Source organism: Amphiura filiformis, chromosome 8, assembly GCF_039555335.1.
Source record: "Amphiura filiformis chromosome 8, Afil_fr2py, whole genome shotgun sequence".
NCBI lineage: Eukaryota > Metazoa > Echinodermata > Ophiuroidea > Amphilepidida > Amphiuridae > Amphiura > Amphiura filiformis.
Window position 1 is genome coordinate 21,216,079 of NC_092635.1, and position 22,073 is coordinate 21,238,151.

The 22,073-nt window shown below is 36.0% G+C and overlaps 1 protein-coding gene across 2 annotated transcripts; it reads right to left on the reverse strand.

Moving 5' to 3' along the window:
• Positions 1-631: 631 nt before the first annotated feature.
• LOC140158794 (protein disulfide-isomerase A3-like) lies at positions 632-21,682 on the reverse strand. 2 transcript variants are annotated; one of them, XM_072182012.1, is made up of 13 exons: positions 21,474-21,678; positions 17,110-17,197; positions 15,026-15,146; positions 14,228-14,335; positions 13,754-13,880; positions 12,345-12,458; positions 11,608-11,708; positions 10,265-10,286; positions 8,989-9,165; positions 8,124-8,226; positions 6,850-6,978; positions 5,357-5,436; positions 632-2,465 (listed from the first exon to the last, which is right to left on the reverse strand). In XM_072182012.1, the coding sequence occupies exons 1-13, from the start codon at positions 21,605-21,607 to the stop codon at positions 2,285-2,287; spliced, it is 1,485 nt and encodes a 494-aa protein (XP_072038113.1). In that variant the 5' UTR covers positions 21,608-21,678; the 3' UTR covers positions 632-2,284. The 2 variants fall into 2 exon arrangements, with proteins under 2 accessions (XP_072038113.1, XP_072038112.1); XM_072182011.1 differs by lacking the exon at positions 632-2,465 and adding an exon at positions 2,628-3,536 and having other exon boundaries at positions 21,474-21,682.
• Positions 21,683-22,073: the final 391 nt, after the last annotated feature.

The following is a 22,073-nucleotide window of genomic DNA, read 5'->3' on the forward strand; positions in this document are numbered from 1 at the left end:
ATTAGCAGTAACCACTTGATTCTGGCAAATTATCTACTATGTAGACTTTGAAACATTACAAAAATTACATTTGAAGTATGCAAATCTTTTTTGTGAAAATTTCAGTGAGAATGTTGCGGATTCAAACCAAAATTCAAAACCATGTGGTCACACACTAGTTTATTCATTGCACACTAGGTTATCCATTGGTGTAGAAACATGGACACCATTCAAGTGAGCCAAGGCCAAAGAGATTGCAGAAATTTCTAGTCTTATGTTACAACAGTATAACTTGGGTAGACCACTAAAATGGCTCTGGTACTAGTACAGTTACATTTGATCAAAGATAATTGGCAAAATTCACAACATCATCTTGAGGAATGATGTACTTTATGTTGACACCTACTGTGACCTGCAATGTAAAATGGGCATTAAACTACATATTCCAGAGAGATAGCGAGCATATTGACAAAACATACCGCAGTACTACAATGAATATCAAAGGACATTTGCCACATTACATGTGAACAAAAATACATTTTTTGCCAATTATCTTTGATGAAAGTTAACATACATTTCACAATTTTGTTTAGTACATGGAAATATCAGCAGAATAGTTGGTCCAAAACATATTCACACAGTGATCACAAAATAATCTCACATAGTGGGTGACGGTGTAGATAAAATATATATAATATTTGTAGGTGATACAAGAAATAATAATTCCCTTTTAATGACAAACCTACAGAAATGATTTCTTATCTGTATAAATACTAACACTTACATACAATTGAGAGTTGGGCCAACAGTGTTTTTACTTGTTTGTTTTTGCTTCCATGCTTTTAATGTTTAAAAGTAAAAAAATCTGAAACAATGGTGGAATTCAATCAATTTCATATAATGCTGTTGTTGAAACATTCTCAGATTTTCAACAGAAATTTTAAAATCTGAAAATAATGGAATTTAAAAATTCCATTATTTTCAGATTCAAACCTCATTGACTTGATACCAATAAAAGCAATAAAGTTAAGTTTATGATATAAAGATATACTTCACAGGATAGTTAAATACCAACCTGAGAGAAATATATAAAGATGTTGACATTACACACGGTCTTCTTAGTATACTACTTGTGTTTTATGTTCTGCTTTTATACGTTTGACACAATGTACCCACAACCAATACAAACCATACTTTTTCCCTCTTACCTTCTTTCATACTCAAAACCTCCAAAACTTAAAATTTGTTATTAAATAATACCTTTTTTATTCTTTATAATACTTAATAGCACTTGTACAACATTGCATGGGTGTTTGTTTGCTTTTGCACCGAGAACAAGGTAATGTATTTCCTGATGGTATTTTTAACATAACAAAATTCTACAAGACACCTCCATTTGGCACATGCCCCAAAGCATTTAACCTCTTTATTTTCCTGAAATAGGTTCGCCCATAGCCTCACATAATCATTCCTAATAACCCTGACTCCTACAGTGCAATTTTGAAATTACAACAAATAAATCATACCTATTTCTTGTGCAACATTGATCATAACAAGTAATCAAAATCTGCCTTAATTTACACACATCCATCACAATTGCACTTCAAAACATCAGGACCCTGTTTCTTAGGGTTCACCCTGTTTTGAAGAACAGATTGTTCCAGAGTGATTTATGAAGGAAGATAACACAAATATTAGTAAGAATTTATCATATCTGTGTTACAATTAAAACCCCATCACACACAGTTACACCTGTCTTTTCAACAGAAATACTTGTTGTCTTGCTACGGGTTGGTCTACACAACAAGTAAATCTGAGTGCAAAAACCAAACACTTACAAAGTCCAAACTGGTCTAAAATATGACTTCCCGGTTAGGTAGCATGACCCCAAGAATCACTTTGTCATTAGCGGGGAGACTTTGCAGCCAAATAAAATTGATTCATCTTTTTTCTAATGGGCAGTTATCCAAATTCTAATATTTGTATTTTTTGCAATTCATTTTCTGCTATGCATTATTCCTATTAATAAATAGATTTGCTTTCTCCACGGACATTCGTAACAAGTTCAGAGTATTTCTATGAGAACCCCGTTGGTTATCACAGTATCGGTGCAGCCAGTGCCTGTGTGAGTGGTCTGTTAAAAGCTTAACCACTCACACAGATAATGGCTGCACCGCTACTATGATAACCGACAGCGTACTCACAGAAATACTATTCCAATTAATATTACCAGTGTTTCTCAAAATAATGGGACTGAAAAAGTACAGTTCTTAATTTGTATCCTAGAATGAATCCCTACCCTTTCTTATAATTCTGTTTTCTTTCCTTTCTTTTTCTTCTTGTCCTTCTTGGTTGCCTCACCCGATACATTTACACTGTCAAATGATGACTCTCTCTTGATAAAGTCAACAAAGTTGTCAACTTCTCGTCCACCTTCATATTTTTTGGGCGTATTGCTTTTAGGTACCCAGTAGAGAGTAGGAAATCTGAATAAAAGGGTGAGAGGGGAAAATAATACAAACACATTTGAACACAATTATAACAGAAATGATAATTACTGTCATTCAAAATAGGTGTCTACCTAACTTAAATCCTGGACTAAAATGAAACTTGATCCAACTTTCTTTTTATTAACTTCACTCTTGGCATCTAGGATTAAAGTTGGTGCCCTTTTTTGAATACCAGTCAATGTGCATGAGCAGTCTTGCAAGGACAGCAGGTCCAATGCTCTCGCTTTTACATGCCAGGATAGCAAAAGTAATGCTCTCACTTATCCATACTAGCATGCTAGGAGAGCAAAAGTAGTGCTATCACTTTGACATACCAATGGAGTGGGAGCAATGCCCTCATCTTCAAGTTAGGAGATCAGGTGCAAAGCTCTCACCTACAACCAAGGCAGCAAGAACAAAGGGCTATTCCAGTTGAAATCCATACAACCCCTATGGAAGACATAACCTTAATCTTCCACAAAGGGTGGGTGAATTCTAAATGGGGTTACCTGAATGGGTGTCTCCATTTGAAAACTGCACCCCCTGTGTATAGGAGATTAAGGTCATGTCTTCCATAGGGGTGTATAGATTTCAAATGAAATAGTCCCAATATTTTCATCTTCATATACCAGGAAAACAAGAACAATACTCTCACTCTTCCACCATTCATGAGCATCATTTATGCTCCTCTAGACTGCAACTCTATTAAATCAGATCCATCATTGGCACATTATGTTATTGTAAAATGAATGCTTGGCTTTGTGACATGTTAGGGTAATAGTTATATGCAATGGACATTCAAGAACAACCTAAGATTAACAACACTTCTCTCCATGTTTCAAAAGACAGGGTATGAAATTCTAGATAATATTTGCATCACTTCATAGTTCACTCTTGTCTTTCTTCTTTGTATCTTTCTTGCTTTTCTTTTTATCCGAATCAGCAGCAGCAAGCTTGACTTCATGTGTGGCTTTGCGTTTGATAAAACTGATGAAGTCTTTGACCTCTCGGCCTCCCTCGTAAGACTCTGGTATATTGTTAGTACCCACCCAGTACAGAGTGGGAAATCTGTGATGAGTTAATAGCAAAGAGAAAATGGAATGATGAGAAACAATGAATGTGTTAAGGGGTACTACACCCCTCGATAAATTTGTGTCTATTTTGCATTTTTCTCAAAAACTAATAACACAGTGGTAACAAAAGTTATGTATATTATAGGGCAAGGAATCCAATTACTACACTGGAATTTCAGTGACCCAAGACAAGCGGTTTGTTATTTATGATCAGAAATAAGGTACCGCTAGGATGTACCTCGTTTCCCATCATATATACTGAACCGCTTGTCTTGAGTCACTGAAATTTCAGTGTAGTAATTGGATATCTTGCCCCAATAATATACATAACTTTTGTTCCCAGTGTATAATTATTTTTGAGGAAAAAGGCAAAAATAGTCACAAATTTACCATATGGGTGTAGTACCCCCTTAAAGGATGTGAAATTATGTGAATAGATGTGAAATAAGCATAGATGTTACATCATACTGACAAAATCAGAATAGGTACCTACTTATTATGTTTATGATGTTTTTTAGACTTCCAACAAAAGAATGTATACACCTCAATGCATTACTTGTAAGTAAATTCCTAAATGGCTGCATTTTGGCACCTGTTCTGATCTATCTTTCTCAACAAAGCAAGCAAAAACTCAGAAATAAGTATCCAGTAACATCTTATTTTGTCAGAATGTGCCAGAAAGGGTGAAAGTTAGTCATGCAATCAACAGAATTATAGCAACTTCAAAGTATGCACCCTTCCATTAAACTTATCCAAGTAATGTGTGTAACAGGTATGTGCAGAGTATGAAGTAGGAGTATGTTATTCCCTGTATTTTATTACACATCAAGTCTCATGAAAATTGTCACATGCATGTTTCACGACACAGTATCCCACACGAGTGGCAAACTTAGCAAAAACCCCCAAACACAATGAAAGAACTATGAAAACCATGGCTGAGAGTAGTCTTTGTCAAGGACTACTCGCGATTTAGGGGATGCCCCATAAATAGCGCGCGGAGCGAGCAGCGAGCGTAATTGGTTTCCAAGAGTGTGTGGCTCCCAGTAATTTATCTCCCTATGGGTAATATAGGTACACAGTCTGCAGAACAGACTAGGCTGAGAGTCAAAAGAACTAAGCATCAACACCTATTTCAATTCAAGCCTAAATGTTGTTTTAAATTCAATTTTCTTTATATTAATGTTGGCAAAATTGAAAGGTTTTTACCAATCCAGATCATTGATTTGTTCCCTTGGGATTTTTAAGCATAATTCGCATACATTTGTAATGACATTTGACTTGTGTAGTGTAATGAAATTGGAAATTGCTGCACCTGACATGGCATGTCATATGTGTAATGTTTCCATGATATGTGCACACCTCTATTACGAAGTGTTTCCATGACAGATGTAATATATGGATACAGAATATGGATCCTTGTGTTGTAGAAGATATTATCAGTGCTGGTTATGTATACCTGAACAGGGTGCATTCATAAAGAAATATTGAATGAATTATCACTGAATCTATATGCTAAATTTCATGCTCTCTACATTCGGGATAGAAGCTGACAGGTGAATGAATAAAGCATTTAGAATGTGAAAATTAACATTTTTCAACCCTCTTTTAATATCAAACCAGTAACGTGTTGACAAACAATAGCAAGTAAAGTCCAACCTCCCTTATTTGGACAAATACGTCACAAATGAACATGCAGCTCTGTTGTATACCTGATTTTGTTAATGCATTTATGAAACCAGGAACAGCAGTTAGTATAAATTGATGTGATCATTAACACATTTGACAAGCCTTGTTTAGCAAGATTTAATTACTCACCCTCTAACATCAAATGCACCAGGAGAATCATTGGCAGTGGCATCCATCTTAGCGATAACTACATTAGGATCATCCTTCAACTGTAAAAGATAACAAGAGGTACACGGTTTAAAGTGGATTATCTAAGTACGACAGATCAGACATAAATTTATGAAATCAATATTTTGTTTTTCCAAAGAGATTTGGCCTCTCCAAGAGTATAATACTGCTAAAGTACTCGAACAATGCACAAAGCAGAAGAAGCAAGTACATTCTCTATCTGAGTTTCTGAGCTACCACAAGATTTACCATAGAATACCCCACCCCTTTTGAAGTGGGTAGTCCAATTTTTATAAATAAAAAAAATAAATAAATAAAAAAAAAAAAAATATAGGGTGTTATTCCAACATGGGGGATGAGGCTACTAGTTTTTTGTTCATACCACACTAAGAGAACATACATCAGGCCCAAAATTTTACAGGTTATGACAAAATTATGAGCATTTAGATGGGTAAAGCAGAGAATGAGGCTGTCAATGTCACCCACCTTAGTCTAAAGTTTACAACACAAACCTAGTCATGGCATAACAACACAAGTCATCACAACATTTCACTACAGCATCATTAAAGCAGAATTCTGGTTATTCCACCAATAAACTATTCTGCCAACTAGTCATATGAAAGTGCTAGACTTTTACACAATCCCCACCTGACTTGATATTTCAAACTATTACAACCATACAACATATTTTTAGGTACAAATTGATCAAAGCAAAAATGGGCTGTACAAGCTGAAATTCATACACCCCTATGGAAGACATGACCTTAATCTTCCACACAGGATATCAAATGGAGTCACCCATTCAAGTAACCCTATTTGAAATTCTATTACCCCTACGACCCATTATTCAAAATCGCGCACTGTGATTTGTTGAAACGCGTCACGTGACAGACCATTAATTAGCGATAAAGTGTCAAGGGCAACGAACTTTATGTTCTTCTATCATCACAGCGCACAGCAGAGCGCACAGCACACCTGCTTATGTAGGGAAGAATGGAATGTCAGGGGTGTGTTATTGTATGTGCATACCTGCTTATAGGGGAGAATGGAATGCTAGGTTGTGTTATTGGAATGTGCATACGCTTTGGCTACACGTATACATGCGCTCCACCTTGAGGTAAACAACTTGAAATATTTGGGCAAAAAATTTGATATTTTCTCTTTAAATCACACTATTTTGTGGTAATAGAATAGAAATAAAGGGTGCAGCATTATCCTTTACGCATAAATAATGTGTCCTCGGCAGTAAAAGCGTTTTTAAATAATGGGTTCGGCTGCGCCTCACCCATTATTTACGTTTTACTGCCTCGACACATTATTTTCGTAAAGGATCATGCATACCCTTTATTTCTTAATTCATACTCCCTGTGTGGAAGATTACGGATACATCTCCCATACGGATGTGTGGATTTCAAATGGAATAGCCCAATCTGATAAGAGTCATGAAGACTTACCTTTTCTGCTAATTCATTATATTTAGGTTCTAGACTCTTACAATGTCCACACCATGGTGCATAGAATTCAATGAGTACATCTTTTGTATCATCCATGACAATATCATTGAAGTTTTTACCTACAACAACCTGAAAGCAAAATAAAACATCAAAATTAAAATTTCGGGTGAAACAAAATTGGGTTGTTAATTTTGTGTAAGCTAACCCTAACCCTAATCTTATAAAATTTTGTGTAAGCTAATCCTAACCTTACCCTTTTGTGTAAAACTATATAAAGAATAATTCAAAATTGTGGTATAATTTACCGAGGATGCCAAGCAGGACCATTTTTCCTTCTTCTTAATGATACTTAATAACCCTTTACAAACAGTACCAAGGTGGTTAGAACCTGCCAATTGAAAATTTTCTTCATAAATATTACTGAAATTTAATACCTGTTGTTAAAGCCAATAATTTTTTTCATGTCATGTTTGTATATTTTACGATTATGAATACTTGATGAGCCCCACATTAAATGTATTGTAGTTGGGCTGTTCAAACCCCAATCTCTGAACAGGCTTTTGTGCAGTTTTGCTAATAAATTTCAGTTTCAAACTGTTTTTGTACAACTTCAACAGCAAAGTGGTTACACAACTCCCTAGCATCTTGATTGCGCACCTTTGGAATGACAGGAAATGATGTTGTGATCATTTTGATCATGGTTCAGTACTCAAAAGCATGATCCAGTTGACATTTGAGTGCATGATGAAGACCAGTCCACTTGCTTTACTACATTGCAGGGTAACTTCTCATCAAACAATGACTTATCATTGAAGTAAGCATAGAAGATATTGCCATTGGCATTGTGATATTATTTTCATATCGTGATGGCGATATTTCGCCATGCTGTCAACAATGTGGCTATGACAAAGCAACTTTGGTGGTGTACATCAGATTTGAAATTCAAAATTGCAACTCACGGTAGCAATAAATGCACTATTTTTTTCAGCACATCCTAGTATTTTTTTTTTTAATCTGAGATAATATTTTATGTAAAAAATGTAAATGTACCAAATTTAGTTTCGTTGCTATATTAAAGAAATTCAGGCAATTTTTAGTGTTGGCGTTTCAAATGTGGGCAGAGACTTGGGGAAATATTTGGATATTGTAATGTTTTCTTCCCTGTGATACATGATATGAAATAGACTGATACAAGTTTACTTCAAAGTCTGCTTGTTTGGGTTACAGCCTTTGAACTTCATTAGATGTGACTACATCATATGCAGCATACTTGCCTTAACTGGGTCATCATTGCTCTCTGGTATAGGGTCACTCTTCAAGTATGGTTCAACATCACCGGCTAAAAATCCACTAACAAATTTATCTAAAGCATCCATACTGTCAAAAGTAAAAATAATTTGAAGATAAAATTGATTGCATTTTCCTTAATAAGTACACTTTAGATATTCAGGTTAAAATGGAAGTCAAATGTCTCATTCAAACAGACAAAATAATTACAGTTTTCCATCTTTGATGTCTAGCTTTATCTACTGTAAAATAGGAAATTTCACGCTACATTTATTTTTGTGCCTTTTGCATTCCAAGCAACTACTGTGCAAAATAGCAATGGGTGAATATATTCCTTTTGTGTATGTAAATATGAAGCTTTGATTCAATAATTTAACTGTAAAAAGGAGCAAAATGGTAAAAAATACACCTTAATAATTTCATAGAATTAGCAAATGATGGTTTTCATACATACATGACTGTACAGGTATTCAAACCTTGATTCACTTCAAGTTCAGTAATGATATAGGTACGTTATTGCACTGGGTGCTACATTAAATTGTGCGTAAAATTAAATAAAAAAACATACAGGCACATATTTCAATGTCAGTTTGCTGGCACGCTTGGCGGTGCAAACTGCTAAAAAGCATTGACATTACTACCAAACTTGAGGTGAACCATATTATTATCATGGCTTATCCTTTGAATCATCAACTATCCTCTCAGAAAGGTGTGAAGTGAACTGGTAACTGTACATTAAATTATTATACTTAGTCCTCTGGGTAGATAAGATAAACAAATTGGTGGCCAGTGCAAAAAAAATACAACTTTGAGACCTCCCATTTCTGCTACACTATGGATCAAGACTCTTACCTAAATTTGTCCTGCATGGCATACTTGCCACCATCAGCTGATCTGGCTCCCACTATTGGGGGATCTCCTGATGCATCTGTGAAGCCAAATTCACCTACTTCCCGTGCAAAATCATCGATGCTAGCAATGGCAAATGTCACACCTTGGTCTACATATTTCTTGCCTATTTTCATTACCCTGAAAGAATTGGTAATAAACAGAACATTTTGGTTAAAATTGTGCAATTTTTGTTGGGGTTATAGAGTTATATCATAAAAACAGAGAACAGAGCTTCACAAGTGGCAAGTCAAGATAGAGCAAATCATCATTGCTGGGATGGAAAAACCTGTATAATTTGACCTCTGAGAAGCAAACCATGGTAAAAGTGGCAAAGCAAAATACAGTATTTGGTCAAATCAAATTTGAAGCAATAATTAAAATGATGTGTACCGTATAGAACTATTTAGGTCTGATTTAAGCTTTTTGGGGTATTGGAAAATGACAATGTCACCACATGTGTCCTTTTGTCACTGTTACAAAAATGCACACAAGGTTAGTGGATTTCAGACATCCAATTGCAAGTTTTTCCTGCCCAGGGACAACATGCTTCACCCTAAGTTTTTACATAAATGGAGCCTATTTTTACTATCAACTACATGCTTCCAAGTAGTTGCGAAATGATGGGAGTGATGATAAGCATTCAGATTAGGCAAATTACAGGGACTGTCTTTTGAAAAAAAACTGTAGAATGCTCTTCTGGTCTCTTCAAGAAGAGCTGGTTGCACCTGTGACCAATAAAGCATAAAGAATTTATCGAGTTATCCAGAGGAGCTATAAATTGCTCTTGCAAATGCAACTTATGAAGAGCTGTAGAGGAGTGATTGCTCTCACTCCTCTCAATTGGCAGTCCCTGAATTGGGAAAATGGTTTGATAGTATCTAAATTATCAAAATATTTATCAAATTCACTGAAAATGGTCACTAAGGGCAAATATACTTTTTAGAAGTCAAAAAGACCAAATTCACTGGACAGAACCCTCTAATGGGATATTCCTGTTGAAATACATACATCCCCTATGAAAGACATGACCTCACAGATGGTGTAGATTGCAAATGGAGTCACCCATTCAGGTAACCCATTTTGAAATTCACACTCCAGGTGTGGAAGATTAAGGCCATGTCTTTCATAGGCAGTGTATGGATTTCAACTGGAATAGACCCAATACACCTCTGCTCAACCCTCCTTCCTTATTCTGGCCATATACATTACCAAGTTTACTTTTTTTTACTATACATACCTGTTTCTCCAGTAATTGGTTCCTGTAAGGGCAAAAAAAAATTATGCATATTATGAACTCGGGCTAACATGTTAACCTCATATACCACAAAATCCAATAACTTTAATGAGACACAATGCAAGTGATTGCCAAAGCTGTCTACAATTGCTATTTGTGATCCAATGGCAATGAAAGCTTTCATCGGTAAATTAAATAAGGACTGAACAAAATTAACATGCTGTAGTTTTTCCAGCCAAGCTGTTGCAAGGTGCAGCAGCATGTGTATTTAATCCACTCTAACAAATGATGTTCCCAACAAGATGCTGCAGGTGGCACCATGCTGTCCTTCCATGACAAATGGAAACACCTAAAATATTTATATTTTGACGATCTGCAAAAACCATGTGCTTGAGTCAGCTTGACCTCCTCAGATTTGAATTGGCTGACCAGCAGTACCAATTAGGGGTGTCTACATTTACACATTTCACGTTTAACTGACTGTAAAATGCACTATCCATTTTTTTTTTGGTTTTTTTGTTTTAAGATTTTTTTTTACATACGTTTACACAGTTAACCGACCGGATTGTGGTCCGTTTAAACGGTTAGACAAATAACCGTTAATTTACACCCCTAGTACCAATGTTGACGGGTAATATTGGGTTTAACTCAATCAGGGTCAGAATTTCGGCGAGAATCCGAGAATCGCTTCTTGCAAAGATTCTCGTAAACAGATTTGCATGAATCAAAGTTGATTCTCGCAAACTTTTGTAGTTTACACAGATTTGCAAGAATCAGATGATTCCTGCAGTTTTATTCAGCAAGAATCAAGCTTGAACGAAATTCTGACCCATCAATTTGCTGAAATGTCAGTCAGTTACTTTCGCTTTTTTTGTTCCTTACCCTAACATCTTACCAATTGAGCAAACATGACTAATAGAACCCTGCTTTAAGATGCCCGATTACAGGGTTATATAAGCCCTTTCGCAATTTCAGATCATGGTGCATCAAGGGTAATATTTGCCGATAAAATTGGAGATAAACACGATGAGGCTACTGTACATTTTCAATGGGGTGAACTTTGACGTTTGCATAAAAACGTTTCGTACTGGAATTTCGCTGACTGTTTTGTCTTCATTCCTTCACAATATTTGTATTTCACAGGAAATATTAACATATGTAGGAATGAATAAAACATGTTTTACAAAAATGTTTTTGAAGGAAGTGCAAACGCACTGCAGCCTCCTTGTGTTTATCTCTCGTTGAAGAACTGTGTGACGATGTCTGAGCATGCGCAGTTGCAATTTTCCGAAATTGCGAAAGGGCTATACTAAAGGAGATTGTAGTAAAACTGTATTTTGACTCACCCTTTGCATTCTTTTTATAGTCTACATTGAAATATGCAACAACAAGTGGCTTGTTAAATAGATCTTGATTGTCAGGAGTCAATAGACCACACAGACCATTTCTGTAAAAGAAAAAGGAATAAGAAAACATTAATCACATGTGATGTCCTACGTGTGCGTAAAATATTGCTGACTATGGATCTCAAGTGTTTGGATTGCTGTTGTTTTTTGAATTTGTTACAAAAAGGTGGCATCATTCACCAACAAGAAATTAATCAATTGTAATTTTGAGGTTATAAATGAACAACTGTTAGAGTACTTTCTGCTTGGAATGGCTGAGATAGCAATACATCTGAGCTACATTATTACTCTGAATAAATAAATCAACTTTTCTTTTGGCCTTATGTCAAAATAAATTTTAGTATCAAAAGACTCATCTTACTTGACTGTGTCATAATTTAACTTTGAAGTCGTTTTGCTGCAGTGAACCAAAGAAAGATTTCACAAATTTTGGGCATAACTGGCCAAATTATCGGCCTCTAAGAACTATTTTGAGAGGCATATATCACATATTGAGCCAATCACAGGTATGGTAAGAATGTGAAAATAAGGCTGAAGGGGATTAACTTTAAAAGTGCAAAGAGATAGATAAGCTCTACTCTGATTGGTTACTCAGATGATTGAATCGGGTAATTTACCACTTAGAGACTCTGTAAGAAAGGTAGTACAGCCTGTGGGGATAATATTCAAAAACTTACACATTTTCCTTCACCCATGTGCTGATTGATCGGCCCTTGATTTCTCCATCAAACACAACTGTACTCTCTTCAAATTTACTTGCTTGCTTTGTGGCTCTGAAGATAACAACTTTGCTGTAGAGGTGAACAAAATAACATTGGAAATTAGTAATAATATTGTCAAGGACAATACAATATTTCTGGGCATCCATGTTACGGTGCTTACAAATTAGCCAGACTGAATACCCTTTTCACTTTTGAAACCTGTAACTTGTCGATCAGTTAGAATAATAAGTTCAAAAAACAGGTGCAACTAAAAGAGTGCAACTAAACCCAACACAAATGGAACAGATGCAGTGCATGCTGAACATGCACACTTGAAACAAAACAAGTAAAATGCCAAATTATGTTTATACGGAATTCTTTTAAAGAGTAGCCCTTGTGTAGTATGCGCATGATGTCAAGCACATGCATCAGAACTTCTAGTGCAAAATAATTGGCCCTGGATGATTACTAGTTATAAAACATTTGTAAAAAGGATATGGCATTTGACTTTAAAGGCTAAATTGATGTATATATCTGGTTGCAACAAACAGTATACTGATTTGCATTTCAGTGAGCTTTCATTTGATTGCCAGTGTAAGCAATGGTAGAGACCAAAAAGAAGCCGAGATGATGACAATGGCTTCTTTTTCTTTTTAACTTGTATCTCCCCCAGTGTATCCTTGACCATTTCAGACAGCAATGCCTCAAATTTCAGATATGATAGTTGCATATAACTGACCTACTCAGTTTCCAGATATTTAATTGAACTTGAAGGGTGTGAACAGTCTCATAAAGCTCTACTGAAATTTCTCTAGTAATTATGCTCCCAACAAGCACAGCAAACATTCTGAACTGTGTGAGTACTATACCATACTCATGATCATCTTCTGTACAACACCCGTTCCATTTTAATATTACATATTGTTAAATTGTCTAAAGGGAAAATTTTCATTTCTACACCAAAAAGACCAAACACATCAATTCCATCTTTTAAAATGACATCATTTGACATCTCGTCAACAGTTGACGAACTTCCAATTGATTCCCCTGATAAATGAGGATTATGATTTTGTTGCATAATTTATGAGAATCCATTAAATTCTGTCAAAAGACTTTTACAAGAATCACTCAGGAGAATCTTTGTGAGAATGCAGTGATTCTCTGATTCTTGCCACATTCCTGATGTAGGCCTGAGAGTGTGTCTTTGAAAAAATATCTGATTTTAGCTTTAAAAGTGTAGAAAAATATCGGAAAGTTGAAAAAAAATATCGGAAAAATAAATATCTGGTCTCTCACACCCTGGTGACAGAACCTGACAGCCTTGTGAGAATCAGTTTTGATTCTCCCTATTCTCTACATAACTTTTATAACTGCAATTAACTTACTCAGTGTAACCAAATTTCTCCATGACGTCTTTTTCTGTAGTGTATGCTAGTCTGAAATCTTCACTTAGTGAGCTGGCTGCTTTCATGAATTCTTTGTGATCTTTGCTGTCCTTTTCTGAGAAGAATCCTATCAAAGGAAATAAAAATACATGAATAATATGTATGACCAAATTTTCAGGTACAGGTGGACCAGAAAATGTTGTTTTTTCATCCACTTTTTGCCAAACATATACAGAAGTAACAAAGTCTGTGAAAATAAATGCATTCATTCTCATGATTTCGCTACATTTGATCTCATGAATCCCACACGATTTTTACTTCAATAACATTCCGCTGACGTTAAAAATACAACTAGTTTTTCATATGTTCAGGCAAAAAGTTTACTCTCCCAAATACTCATTTGTATTTTGATGTACCTTTCCTTCATTTTTGAATTAAGCCGAGCCATATTCAAGAAGTGGTGACCAAACTTACCTATAACACGTGGATCATATTCATTAATGAAATCCTCTGTTGCTTTTACAGTTGACAATTCCTTGGCTGACGGGCCAGCTTGCTTCCTCATGAAAGATGAAATACCACCTGTCACAAGCAAAATCAAAGGATGAATGGTTAATTTCATTATAAATACTTACTATCTCCCATGCTTTCATTCATTTAAATCAGCTGCGGAGCAGGCGATCGCAAATTTTCTCCATTCACTACGGTCACGCCTAATGCACAGATAGCGTCCGATTGTAGCATATTTTCAGTGTCTCCCATGCTTTATATCAGAATCAATTCACCTTCCTGCTTCCTCCAGTCAGGGCCACAGTCATAGGTGCAAGTCAGACCTCAAAAACTTCATATTTTTACAGGGACCATTTCATCAATTTTCACTAAAATGTCAGAAACACAAGCATAAATGTATCCACTTCCAAGGTAAACGTACCCATTTGCACAGTACGTGGAGTGCAATTAGACACTTTTAATACACTTACACATTATGCTGCTAATGATTTGTGCAATTTCCTAGTGCTATCTACTCAGGCTTTGCCGTTTGAGGAGAGCTAGAGCCATTGCTCCCCATCACTCCCCTCAAATAAAGCTGAGGAGAGCTTTTTATTGCTTGCCTACCTTTGGTGTAACAATTATAACCACATATATACAGTACAGTAAAAATGCTCTACTAGTGCTCTCCTGTAGCACTCGAGGAGAGCGATTTAAAGCTCCCCTGCAAAGCCTGATATACTTATACTTAATTCTCAAGTGTATTAACATGTGTCAACTTACGTGCATCTCTGGGACCATTGTAGTCTGATGCAAGCTGTCCTCCTTTGAATATTTTGAGTGTTGGGTATCCAGAGACACCGTGTTTGCTGCATGCCTCTTTTCCAGCACCAACACAATCAACCTGCAATGGAATGAAGAGGAACATGCACAAGATTTGAACATATGTGATTGGACACCACAAATCAGCCGTAAAGTCGGCCCCCGGTCAATTTTGTCTTATTTCGTGTTTAGAAAATATATATCATAAGCTTTAAAATGGTATATCATTTGACTTCAAACGATATCCAGAAGCGGGGTTATGGTTTGTTGAACTCTGTTCCTTCAACAAAATTGTACCTTTTTGGGGTTCTACATGTGACTGTTTTTTCACATTTCTGGTAATAAATATCAAACAGTCATAATTGGCGGTCATTTCAAATCATCACCAAGTCAATGAGGTTCAGGAATGTCCTCTCATTGTTAATTGGCAGTCATTTCAAATCATCACCAAGTCAATGAGGTTCAGGAATGTCCTCTCATTGTTAATTGTTGGTTATACATACCAAGACAAAATACAATGCTTTGTTATCCACCACTTGAACAGGATTTAGCCAAAGCAAACAAAGACAAGAACTATTCTATAGAAATCGGTAGAAGCTTATTATCCTTTTCAGCAATAGGATTATTGATTATGGTTTAAACAGTGTTTGATGAGATACTTGTCGCAACGAATTGAAATACCTATGAATACGACCATCACGCACATTTTACACTGTAACTCAGAATGCAATTTGCCAAGTTTACGGCTCATTTGTAGTGTCCACAAACGCACATATACACATGTATGTATTACAATTGTGTGACATGATCTAATCGAATCAGACCAAAGTTAGTAATAATGAAATTGAGATAGAGGTAAAAATTGGGAGCAAAAACAGTTAACTTAGGAAAATGGACACACAAAAAATTAATCGCTTTACAACCAATACCAAGGATCTAAAACTTTCAGCATCAGTAAGCTAAGTAAGTTAGTATTTATGGCAATAAGTTTAAAACTCAAGTGCCCCGCCAAATGCACGGTAGCTGTGACGGTGGTACAATGAACCTTGTGTTGCTTTAGGCCTATGTCACGTAAAGAGCTTGGTCAGGAATGCCTGGAATGCGGCGAAGTACGTAGGTTGTGAACTTGACATTCACAGGGTTAGTAGTAAAGGGTATATAGACTTATGTCATGAAAAGGATATTTATATTTGTTAACATTTAACTTATATTATTTTCAAAAATCTACATGTAACCTTTTATTGGGACACCCGGTATGTATGACATGGCAACAACAAAAACATGCAAATTGTTCAGAACTTTGGACCTGCAAGGGCCACAATGGCAAATTTGGTATCAGATGAAAGAGCATGTTGAGTCAAATTGATACATTGTAAATGATCACCAAAATTCACCATGAAAAAACACTTTATTTTTGGCCAAATTTGCAACTTTGTTGGGGGGAGGGGGATGGGGAAATACTTTTACCGTATTCATTCCAATAAGCGCCCAGGGCGCTTAACAAAGTCATTTTGGGTGGGCGCTTATTTTTTACATTGTTTTTAGTCATCAATCACCGTCTGAAAGTATTTAGTTACTCACAGTTAGTGCGCCCTCACAAAGTGTGTATATATAATTATTAATATTATATTGACAATGTTTTTGAGGGCGCACTAACAAAGATGGCCGCGCCGGAAAATACGATTTTGAGTTAGAAAATCCTCAAACTTGGCCTTTTAAAGGCATTTGCAGGTGGTTATTGTGAAGTATTTTAATATCTATCGTCTGCCCACTATGAAATAGCGTCATAATTTAATTTTGGTGCACATTTTGGATACTTTTGATGCATGTAAATTCACTTTCGACAGGTAAGCTTACTGGAAGAATTTTGACAACATTGGATGGGCGGTTAATAATTTCATATTGTGTTTGTTGCAAAGTCGCTGGGTGGGCGCTTATTGGGGCATGGGCGGTTATTGGAACGAATACGGTAATTTGGATCAAGTCACACAAACAAGACAAGGGAGAATGGATACAAATTAAACTTCATGCACAGTTGACCTTACCTTTGCCAGAGCGATTGGTGGATCATCATTCGCAAGATCAGTTGCAGCCGTCTCATACTCTGGAGCAAGTTTTTTACAATGTCCACACCTGCAATGAACATAGCAAACATCAGGCATGTGAATAGGTATTCATAAATAACTTTGAAAATGGTTCAAAACAATTTATCCTTATCACCATCATTAATTTGTTTGATGATGATGATGATAATCCACTGCGTAGGCTTGGGCGATATCGCGTCCTGCGATATATATCGCGATAATTTAAATCCTTGGTTTCCCATCCACCAGCAGGCCACAACCGACTTAATGTTCATTACCATTCATGCAATGCAATATAATAGCGGAAACCATGCACAATAATGGCGGCAAATGGATTCATACTGGTTTTAATAACGTTTTGGATATAAAGAAGCTGTTTTGAATGATGGCAGTGGATTGAATAAGTATATTCTGTACTTGTTTATTTGTATACTTGTTGCTTCACTGTTTGCCGGGCCGTTTTGCACCCGTATACCAGTGAACTCCTGATATGGCATGCATGTATGGATAAAAATATTGTCAGATGGCGATATCACAATATGACGATGCCCATGTCTACCACTGCATGTCGAGTCATAACGAAAGTCAAGAGAGCTACTAGCTTGTTTGACACAAGCTGGAAATCGCTATAAAATTTGTCCCACTCGCTATTCCAAACTTGCTCTCTACTCACCAATGAGCTAGCAGCTACCAATGTATTCAAAATCTAGTCGGATTCAAAGCATGACACCATTTAAAGCAATGGAAGTTAAGAAGTAAATAAATATAAACAGCCGATCACAAGAGGCAATCACATCAAAAATGTTGCTTCTAAAATTAAATTGAAAGTCAACAAAATTTTGGACTGTTCAAAATAGGCAATCTTTACTCAAAAGTCAAATACTCATCAAAATAACTTATTGCATATTTCAACATTAACAGAATAAATCACACCTGTTGCAAAAATTGTCAACGCTGGTCGACCAGGTTCCAGTTTTGCACTTGATGCAGTAGAAGGATTTACTATTTGAAAATTGCTCCTGTTTCTTCAGAAATTGCTCCTGATTCTTGTAAAATCCCAGTGAACCAAGACCAATGTTCAGAAACAAGTTGCTCCTGATTCCAGTCCGCTTATTTCAAGGCTTGCCAAAATCCAAACCAAGAAACACTGCCCCTTAAATTGGGTTAACATTTATTGATGTTAGTGATCTATTGATCAAATGCGATCCCCAACCCTTTTGGTTACGCACACATTTTGGAATGATTGAACTCTGAAATTACACTATTCATACTTAAAAGGGCATTTCGTGATCCACAGCATCATCCCCCACTTTTCTCAAAAAAAGGGTTTTTTTATATCACTGGAAACCTCTGGCTACATAATGTTTATGTAAGTATGCCAGGCAAACTAAAACACATTTGCTAGTCAGCGAAATTCGCCTAGACCGGGGACCAAACACAATACATATATTTACATAGAAATTTCAATTTTTTTCAAGAACAGGTCGGTCAAGGAAACCTACATAAATATGTTTTCTATACTTCACTTGACCCAAATATATGATTTGTTATGGTGATGAGACACTCACACATGGAATTTTAGAGGATTTTGATAGCAGTTCCATTAAAAAAAGCTGCTATCATCATGAGACTAAGATCTAGAAACACCCCCGTAATGCTGTTTTGGGGAATTTTGCAAGCAGAATCTTTTTGATGAAAGTCGATATTTGAAAAGATGTAACTTTGCCACGGAAAGTGCTACGACAAAAAGGTTTTCAGTTTTGGCTTTCTTTACTCAAGGGCTTTAATTTGATATATAAAATGATCCAGTTTGATGGCAAATTTAAATTCACCTGGCATACCTAGTTTATGTACAAAAAATTTCTTGCAGATTAATTCGTTTAGCAAAGATATCATGAAATTTGCATTTCGTTCTGGTATATCAGAACGAAATTACAACACATTGTCTAAGGATGTCTAAGGATATCTACTGAAAAATGTCATAAAAAGAGGATGCTAGGATCACGAAATTAGTTCCAAATGTGTCACGGCTCCGACCGTGACACATTTGGCCCCCAATAAGCCCAATCGGCATTGGAAGTTTGCAATGCATTGTAGGACAGTTTTTGCAGTTTTGGGACACTTTGTCCTTTGACCTATCGGGAAAATTCAGAAAAATTGGGTTTTGTGCATACAAAATATAAACAAACCTAAAAAAACATTATTATTGAATAAATTAATTATTTAAATATTTTTAAAGACAATATTATGACAATATTAAATAAATTAATAATAATTACAGCAATTTTCCCGATATGTCAGAGGTCATTTGTAGTGTCCCCAAAAACAGTTACAATACTAGCGATTGGGCTTATTCATGGCGCATGACCTCAAGGCTCAAGTGAAGTATAGACAACAGGTTTCCTTGAAAAATCTTTTCTTTTAATTTTCTATGTAAAATTTGTATTGTATTTTTGGACCAATTTGGCTGACTAGCAAATGTTTTAACTAAGGTTTGCCTGCAATATACCATCATGGTTCAATTTAACTTGCTCCCCATTTTGGACAACCTGCTACACAAATTTCAGCTTGTACAGCAATTTTTTACAATGTAAACATATGCTGATATTATAAGAACATCCCCTAAAATAAGGTTTTCGCTAAAAAATTGCTACACATTTTTCAAAGTAAATCGAACCCTGTATACCATATAACTTTAACATGCCAATTCATGAATTGCAAAGCCAGGGAATTGCCGATTTCGAATTTGAACTTGTTGCAGAAAATCATGAACTTAATTTCTTAATTTAAATACCGGTACATGTTTCATGATCATGTCGTCACAATGTCTTGTCTTGTCTTGTCTGCTACTGCACAAAACGCCTGGTGTGGCTATCAACGTACACATACTACATAGCTTCGTTACATTCTTCCTTCCTTCCATTACTGTACGTATACTAGGTGAATTCAAATTTGCCATCAAATTGCATCATTTTATATATCAAATTAAAGCCCTTGAGTAAACTAAGCCAAAACTGAAAACCTTTTTTCATAGCACTTTCCGTAGCAAAGTTACATCTTGTCAAAGATTGACTTTCATCAAAAAGATTCAGCTAGCAAAATTCCCCAAAGCGGCATTTCGGGGTGTTTCTAGATCTTAGTCTCATGGCGATAGCAGCTTTTTTTAATGGAACTGCTATCAAAATCCTCTAAAATTCCATGTGCTGACTTGATTATCACCATAAAAAATCATATATTTGGGTCAAATGAAGTATAGAAAACATATTTATGTAGGTTTCCTTCACCCACCTATTCTCGAAAAAAATGCAAATTTCTATGTAAATATGCATTGTGTTGGGGCCCCGGTCTCGGCGAATTCGCTGACTAGTAAATGCGTTAACTATAGGTTTGCCTAGGTTAGCCAGGCTCACATCACACACTGTAGGTGGCGCTATTCGTCCATAGGGAAGTGGAATGTGCCTGTACTGTTCAAAAAATGGCTTTACTGTGGGGCTCAATGGAAAAAATTACTAAAAATTAATTTTGACAACCAAAACCTAAGTGATGTTGACTTATGTTGGTACTAGCATAATAATGGATTCATAAGCTATCACATAGTGTAATCTATGTTCCACCAAGTGGACACTCGTTAAAGCGCATAAAAGCAATTTGTGTGTAAATCAAGACCATCCAAAACAGCTTTCTTACAGTAAAGAATAGGAGGTCATCTGGGGTCACATACAGTAGTGTACATTGTACATGTGCCTGCTGTCACAATCTCACACACAAAATTTTGGGCAATTTGGTGACACTATTTTTGTCTGTAACTTCAAAAGTATATGCACTAGAAACATGATTGACCCCTTATTGTTTAGGTAATTTGATTCTCTTTCAAATGAAAGAACTTTCAGCTAAAAATATTGAACTTCAAAATTTTATGAGCATACCTACCTAGGTGTCCTAATTACTGTGCAGCTCTCATTTGGTCGAGAATAAACGCACAACGTATAGACATGATTGATAGATCATGCATCGCTTGCTCAATCCAATGGATATGGTCATGATGCCGGTAAAATCATGTATTATACTAAAATGCAGAAAACCTTTTACGAGCGCGACTACCATGATGTTGCAAATTCGGTCCTAACAACGCGTACGGCGCACTGCACAGTTCATTCATAAATTTCCACTCGGCAACAACAGATCGCCTCAGCAGCCAATCAGAGACAAGTGCGTGCAACGCAGTAAATACGCGATGTATCCTTACAATACGCGCTCGTCTATAAAGTTTTCTGCATTTTAGTTATCAATGATGATGAATGAATGCATGAATGAAGCTTACTTACCATGGAGCAAAAAATTCCACCAGCACGGTGTCATGCTCAGCTACCTGATCATCAAAATTACTGTCATCAAATTCGAGCACATCGCTGGCCACTGCCAGTCCAAATAAGAGTACTAATGCTATAAATGACTTCATTTTCGTGTGAAAAAGTTAAAATCCACCAAGCTCCCTTGACGAAGTGAATACAGGAAGTAGCAGAAGAGAGAGGTCGCGAAAATGTATTTCTATTTAATTTTGGTCAAATTCCTTATTTGACTAAAATACCTGATATAATTACATATAACTAAATCGTGAATTATGTTTACTTGCCAAAAAAGTATTATGTAGAACTTTTATGCACAATACGTACAGATATTTAAAGAGAAGTGAGCTATTGTGATAACTTTTAGGAAAACTTTATTGATTTCAAGTGCCTCCAATGTGAATACACGTGGAGTGCATTGCCTGTTGTCGTCAGCTCATTGGCTGATTGTGACACACGAAAAGAGGGAAGGCACATTACGAAATTATTTAGAAGACCCCAGTAGACCATCAAAACATTTACTTATCATCGCAGATACATACAAAAACATGTTATCATTTATTAAGTGTAATTAAAACG

Coding starts and splice junctions, on each gene's coding strand:
- LOC140158794 (XM_072182011.1), bottom strand. CDS start 21,607: ATGAAGTCATTTATAGCATTAGTACTCTTATTTGGACTGGCAGTGGCC. Junction 8,227..8,988: donor GCCATGCAGGACAAATTTAG/GTAAGAGTCTTG, acceptor TACTTTTGACAG/TATGGATGCTTTAGATAAAT. Junction 5,437..6,849: donor ATAATGAATTAGCAGAAAAG/GTAAGTCTTCAT, acceptor TATCTTTTACAG/TTGAAGGATGATCCTAATGT.